The sequence below is a fragment of the Nicotiana tabacum genome, chromosome 2 (assembly GCF_000715075.1).
Source record: "Nicotiana tabacum cultivar K326 chromosome 2, ASM71507v2, whole genome shotgun sequence".
Taxonomy (NCBI): domain Eukaryota; kingdom Viridiplantae; phylum Streptophyta; class Magnoliopsida; order Solanales; family Solanaceae; genus Nicotiana; species Nicotiana tabacum.
Window position 1 is genome coordinate 28636128 of NC_134081.1, and position 7497 is coordinate 28643624.

Here is a 7497-nt window from a genome sequence, read left to right on the forward strand (position 1 = left end):
TGTTCCCTCTTTATACAACCAGTTATTTTCATTCTCTTGTTTTCCTTTGATTATTACGCATTTGATAAAAAAATGCAAATCCGCCACAACGCAACTCAAAAATCCTGAACAATACATATTACCTGAAGGCAAGAAATTCAAACACTTTTATGTACAATTGCTGAAGCAATCCAACGGGATAAAAAGAAAAATTAAAACTTGGTAAATGAATTGTAGAATCCCTCCAACGTGTACAAGATCTTTTTCATACATCACATACACGAAAAAGAAGAAGATAAGGAAGTGTGAAACTTCCATAAAGGCTTCTTATATACTGACAATGTATATACATCCTTATAAACTGAAAAAATATATAATTATACAACATTATATACAAATATACACATTTGTACGCAATTATACATAATTATACAATACTATATAAGTGTATATAAACACCACCTATACAATATTTTCACTAAAAAACATAATATGTCCAACACTACACTTACTGCAAATAATGTATCAACTTATATAAACATGTATAATAGTGTATAAGAGGTGCTTGTATATCCATATATACAATTATACACTATTATACAATGTTGATACAAACTGCTACATAGTTATGATTTTTTATCCATGCTTCGAGTTGTAGTAGAAGGTATTGGATGATCCATGCGCCAACGATTCGGAATTCAACACCCAGACAGATACACCCAATTTCAGATTCGAGACTTCAAGATCATAAGAATGATGACTAGAATTTCAAAATTCAAAAATTTCCAAAATTAGTGGTCATTCTTTTGGTGCAAATCAAGTTTGAGAGCTATTTATTTTCAGATTTGTGTGTATTTTCATTTTTCTTTTAAAATCTTCAATATTCTTCTGCTTGCCACCATCAGACGTGGCGGGCTTGGTTGACGGAGGAGGAGCCTGAGCCTTCTTCGAGCCATTGATGGTAGAACTGTGTAGGGAGTAGGGGAGGGGGAATAGCAAAGGCTAGGTTAAGAGAGGATGAGGGGATCTGTGTGGGCTAGAAAGAAAGAAACGAGAGGTGGTGGGGAGAGAATTTGGTGTGTTGGGAGTGAAGAAAGAAGAAAATAATAAAAACCCTAGAAGTGTGTCTTTAATAATGGGCTAAAGGATGAAAAGTTTCTTTCAAGTTATGTATAATATGGGCTAAACCGGGTAAGAACTTCAAATTTGGGTCATTTTCGGTTGGGCTGTTAGGCCAAGTGACAAGGGCCGTAATCCTTCCAAGAAAAAGCACCCCTAAAGGAGGAGAAAAAGTGAGCAAAACCTAGTGTTTAGGCAACACCTTATAGACTTGTGGTCTGCTATTTTGATAAGTGATAACCTTGGCATTTTCCGGACGTGTTTGGACATGCAATATTTTAATTACTTTTGGATAAAAGTTGGGATTTTTTTGTTTCTATATAACATTTGAAGCTTATTTATAATTATCTTAATTTTGTATATTACATGTCTTAAACAAGAATTGCTTACAGTTCATTATTAGTGCCTTAAATTATTCAGTTACACTATTTTTCCTTTTTCTCTTCTCTTCTCTCCTCTTTCCCTATTCTTTGCCGCCTCTCTCCATATATAATCCATTATTAGTGTATTAAATTATGGGATACAATTATACCTTTTCCTTTTTTTTTCTCCTCTACTCTTTCCAATAGTGCCTTAACTGTAGTATAGCAATTCCACTAATGCCGAACCACAGTAACGTAAAATCGTTCAAGACTTAATTGAGAACCAAATCCTATAAACTATTTTAATAGCTTGAACCAGAAAGTAGCACCAACAAAAGCAATAGAGACACTGCCAATAGACAGTACCTAAACCAAACGAGTTTAATGCCGGAATATTCAAATTTGATACATTTACAACAACATATAAATTAAAAATATTTTTTATATAATTAATTATATATTATACAACTTATTTATAACTTATCTACAATTTCCATACATCATTTTTACCCAGTCAAAAACAATCATAACATCATACAACTTATATACAATTTTCATATAAATTTATACAAATATGTCTTTGTATATATTTTATATATGATTTGTATATATTTTGTATGTGGTGTGTTCTTCTTCTTCTATGAAATTCCAATCAAAACTTCATCTCTTAATATAATTTTGATACACATCAACAATTTTATGTAAAAAGAAAGTATTTATAACTTAAATACAAATTTCACAATGATTCATACATTATACAACTATTTTCAACTTTCATACAATATTCAAATAAAAAAATATAACTACACCATAACACAACTTAAATACAATTTACATACAATTATAATACAACTTTAATACATCTTCGTCTTCGAGTTTCAATCTGAAAATTCATCCAAAATCAACTCTAATTTTTACCAAACACCCTTAAAATTGAGATATAAACATCAAAGAATATCCTTAATCGTTTGCAACAATACCCAATCAAAATAAATAGTAATTTTAAAAAATTCGAATTCAAAACCAAAGTTTCGAAGCTTGTGATGGCTTTCAATAGCTGGCGGGGCAACAAACAACAACTGATTCGATGGTGACAAGCATCGACACCAAATCTATTATTGAATTCTCTGGGAAAAAAGAAAAAGAAGATGAGAAAAGGGGAGAAAATTATAGAAATACAAAGAATGAAGAAGTTGGGCAGAAAAAAGAAAAAAGAAAATAGAAAATAGAAAGAGAGAGTGGGAGAGATATGTAGAAGCGATACATCTATGGAATTTGACTTTCATATTAAAAGGCTACAATCAAGAATATTTATTTAAACTTATTTATATTTAACTGGTAAATTATATATTAATTTGTAATTAAGTTAAAATCTAAACAGTGAGGGTAAATAAATTTCTAATATAGTATATATAGGTAAAAATCTCATAAAAGTCATACAGTCAAACATTTCTATAATAACCGTGTTTGTTTGAAGAGTTGTTATATAATATAACATAACATAAAAGATTGGTTCCGAGTAAATTTGACTTTTATAGTGAATAACTGTTATATTAAGATATTGTTATAAAAATGTGTGACTATACTAGTATTTACTTTAATTTAATACTTAAATATTATTATTCATTTTAAATACTTAAAATATAGTTAAAACAACATCGTCAATTTAAACAGCATCAATGTCACCAATTTTTACAACGACCAAAACAGAAAGAAGTAATTCAAGATCTAATTTCTCACCCAAAAAAGGACTTTACATTTTTTTTTAAAAACATTTTCTTTTCCTTGAGAAAACCCCACTCCTCTTTCTTCCCCTCCTCTCTCTCTCTCTCACACCCACACACACAAACAATGGATCGAACTCAGCTTCTTCTGGTGGGATTACCCCTTTTCCTATTCATCTCCGATCTTTTCAATCTTTTTACTCCGCCCCCTCAAAAACCCTCTTCCGATCACCACCACCACCATCAACTGCCGTCAGTTATCCAACAACAACCACCTCAGACTCTTGATTTCCCTACTCAGGTACCTCAAAAATGTTCTCTTTTCTTTCTCTTTCTTTTTAACAAAAATGGTATCTTTAGTTTTAATTTTTAATTCTTTTTTTGTTTGTGTTTGACTTTGCAGAAAACTGCTGGTATTGGTGCAGTTGGTATTGGTAACACCGTCAGCATTGATTTCTGTTCTTCATGTTCTTTCAGGTTTTGTTTCTAATGCTGTTTTTATAGCATCATATGGGGTTGCTTGATTTATCGAAATTTTTGGACAAAGTATATTAGTTTAGTATATTCTTGGCAATGTTTGGAATTTTTCTTCCAATTTCCAAAAATGCTCTCTCATAAATTAGCAATTGAAATGGCATGTTAGCTTATGTGATGGACAAGTTGTTTAAAGTGGGAAAGTCAAGATAATAGGTTATCAGTCAGTCAATCAACTAGGCTTCAGTCCCAAACTAGCTTGGGTCGGTTGTATATAGTGGCGGAGCTAAAGGGAGACAAGGTGAATCCCCCTTCCTCGGAAAATCGCAACGAGTAAATAGGGTAAAAAACAATTTTTTTTGGTTATATATGAACTGTGAATCCTCTTGACACAGGAGTAAAGGGGTTTCAAAAATTGCCTTAGCTCACAAGTTCAAATCTTAGGTGTGACACTTTAATACTCATTTTTATGAATCCCCTTGTACAAATTTCGGGCTCCTACCACTTGTGGTATAAATCCTCTATATCCTCAAGAAAAAGAGATGATACTGTCAAGGATATTGAGTTATTGAGGAGCATAATCTCTTGGCTTTCCGACATGGTTTGAGCTCGTTTGATTGTGTGCTTATTTCATTCTAAGTTAAGTGGTGGAATAGTCTTAGTTGCAGGATGGAAAAGAGTTCCCAAAACTAAAGGAGAATTTACTGTATAGGCCTCTTATAAGGCCATAACCTTGTTGTTTGATTTGTAGAGAGGACCTTGTACACCTTCCTTGTTCCGTCTGTTGAATGCCATTAAGATGCAAAAGCCTTTCCCATATATGCCAATATACAGAATCCATAGAAGCAGGGGCAGATGTAGAGTCAGATTATGTGTTTATCCGAACCCGGTAGCTTTGGTACAGACCCTGTATATATGTAACAAAATTCATCAAATAAGTACAAACAATTGATTCCAGACTTCCCGAACTTGAACCCATAAAGTTCAAATCCTGGATCCGCCTCTGACGTGGTCGGGTTGATAAGTTTGGTGCGTAAACAATTTTAGTCATGGATGCGGTCCTTTGTGTGCGTAAGAGAAGATAATGGCAGCGTCATAATGTCGAAAAGGAATTTGTATTTACCTTTCATTACTTCATTCAATTGGTCATCTAGTTCTTGTTGTATCTATTATGTTTGCTGTACAACTGTTTTCCCTTGGCACTCTTACCATAACAAACTGCATTTAAGTTTCATCTTTCTTTCCAGAGGGACAGCTGTGACAATGAAAAACATGTTGGAAAATCAGTTTCCTGGTGTCCATGTCGTCCTTGCTAACTATCCTCCTCCACTTCCAAAACGTTTGTTGAGCAAAGTAGTACCCGTTTTTCAATTTGGCGTCATTGGCCTTGTAATGGGTGGCGAACAAATATTTCCTAGGTTGGGATTTGCTGTACCACCTCCATGGTTCTATCACTTGCGTGCTAACAGATTCGGAACTATGGCAACCACTTGGCTCCTGGGAAATTTCTTTCAGTCCATGCTGCAAAGCTCTGGTGCTTTTGAAGTGTATTGTAATGGTGAACTGGTACGTACTTTCTCTATCTGTCGATGCTTATCTTATTTGTTTACCTTTTTCCTTGAGCTTAAAAACATTGGGAGATGATTACTATTTTTGTGCTTTTTTTGTGGATAAAAGCCTAAAACTATCTGATCTAGGAGAAAAGAAAATTCTGGAAACCATTTTTACTAGAGACTAAATAGATGTCCATCTTTACTATGTTAATTTCTTTGCTCTTTTCAGAAAAGAAAATGAAATAGAACTTCACTTTGACCTTAACTCTTTGCACAGCTCTCATTCTCCTTCTCTTTCACCTCTCACAGAGAGAAAATTGCCTAAGACAAATTATGGTTCATTTTCGGAATAAGGATGCCGTTGGCATGTTATACTCCCTTTTCAATGATATAAAATGTTTCTACTAAATTTGGTGAGAATCATCTTCGGGCGGTACCATTATATGAAAGGATTTTAAGTGTATCCTAACTTTTGAAGTATCAAAGGTTCACAGAAATCTCTGTAGCCCCTATAGCATGTGATATGAAGTTTTTTAATTGACTGCCTAGAATATGTCAAATTTATAAGGCTTGAGAATGTGAGTCAATGTCGGGTCCATTTACATTTGTCTGTTGCATAACCTGAGGTATGGAGTCAGCTGTGTGTCAGTTAATAGCATAAAAACGCATTCTCTTAGTAGGATGTTGTGCAATTTGAAAAAACTGCTTGATTAGACTTAAAAATCCGAAAAGCACAGAAACATTGATTAAGAGGCAATGCCATGCATGACTGCTCTACCTATGATAAGATAAAAAGGCATTTGGCTGCCTTTGCCAACCGTTTTTTTATAACATCAAACAACCCGTTAGTCTTGTTACTAAAGTGTTCCATTGGGTGGGATTATTATTACTTCGTCCGTCCCAGTTTATGTGGAGGTTCTTGACTAGGCATGGCGTTTAAGAAAGAACGGAAGCTTTTTGAAATTCGTGGTCCAAAACAAGTTATCGACATTTGTGTGGTTGTAGATCAAATTATTAAAGAGTAAGATGGAAAGTTTAAACTTAAATTGTTTCTGAATATAGAAATGTGTCATCTTTTTGGGACGGACTAAAAAGGAAAGTGTATCATATAACATGGGACAGAAGGATTATTAAAATATACAATAGTCGTACACATCATCCTTAGGCGAATAGCTTCTTCGAACACCTATACTTGGGCTTTTGTAGCTTCATAGATAACATCAATTTTTGGAAAAATGTGTATTTTCAAGAACGAGAATCTTATGATATGTTGGAATTTCTTATGATAATCATCCACTCTTGAAACGCATCATAATGCCTGAAAGTTGGATAGAATGGCCCTTATGTAAGAAGTATTTGCCCGCAATTTTTATGAAATGCAAGATGCCTCATTAAATGATAAGAAAGCTATTTCCACTTAAGACAATTTCAGATGCAGCTGAAACTTACCCCTTGAGATATTTTATTTTTATCAAGCGAGCCGGAGGGTAATTGCCTTTTGCGTTCCTTCTCAGCAACACTTACTGTGTACTGAATTTCCTTTTTCAGTTCATAGCAAAAATTAGCAAGTAGCTTGCTGTAAATTCTTGTGTCACCTCTCACTGTTCAATTTCAATTTATATGACAGGTATTCTCTAAACTGAAAGAGAATAGGTTTCCTGGCGAAATTGAGCTGAAAGATCTAGTTGGCAGAAGGATTGCTAACCCAAGGGTAGTGGATGGACTTGGTGCATCTTCCTGGTCGTAGAAGTGGAGATTTCACTTTGTTCCACATTACCTTAGAGTTCTTTACCTTGTGGTCTTCCATTGTAATAGACATACAGGTCCAACAGCATCTTCTTTAGAAATTGTTGATTCGCGGTTAGATAGTAAAACTTTTTGCAAAGAAACTTTCAACTCTAGGGACTGGATCTGGTATTGATCAATCTCTTGAAGGTTTTTCCTCCCACAAATCTTTGTGACATTTGACTTGTATATTGTATAAACACTTTCTCCCGCAAATCCAACAGTATTTAGTAGAAGCTTGAATGGATAATATGCTTAATTGTCATTAGACATTGTGGATTAGAGACTTAACCTTTCATCTCATCTTTGCAAGTGTGAGATTGCTAGTTAATGGTAAATCTGTACGTGCCTGTGCCAGGAGGAATAAACTTTTTTTCCTTAACCGTCTGCTACTAAGCCCATGAGTAAGAACCAAATAACAAACTGAAAAAGCACTTCGGCCATATATGAATATCTGCTCTCAGTTATAGTAACTGTTGATCTGAAACTAGACTGGGCAAC

At 34.1% G+C, this 7497-nt stretch overlaps 1 protein-coding gene across 1 annotated transcript; it reads left to right on the top strand.

The window, feature by feature from the left end:
• Nucleotides 1-3220: 3220 nt before the first annotated feature.
• On the top strand, nucleotides 3221-7264 carry LOC107763590 (selT-like protein). Its single transcript, XM_016582076.2, has 4 exons — nucleotides 3221-3485; nucleotides 3588-3661; nucleotides 4906-5224; nucleotides 6839-7264. The coding sequence occupies exons 1-4, from the start codon at nucleotides 3312-3314 to the stop codon at nucleotides 6956-6958; spliced, it is 687 nt and encodes a 228-aa protein (XP_016437562.1). The 5' UTR covers nucleotides 3221-3311; the 3' UTR covers nucleotides 6959-7264.
• Nucleotides 7265-7497: the final 233 nt, after the last annotated feature.

Bases quoted from the DNA above. Each gene is read 5' to 3' on its own strand.
- LOC107763590 (XM_016582076.2), top strand. From the start codon at position 3,312: ATGGATCGAACTCAGCTTCTTCTGGTGGGATTACCCCTTTTCCTATTC. The intron at 3,662-4,905 runs GTTTTGTTTCTA...CTTTCTTTCCAG, and splicing joins TGTTCTTCATGTTCTTTCAG to AGGGACAGCTGTGACAATGA. The intron at 5,225-6,838 runs GTACGTACTTTC...TTTATATGACAG, and splicing joins TGTATTGTAATGGTGAACTG to GTATTCTCTAAACTGAAAGA.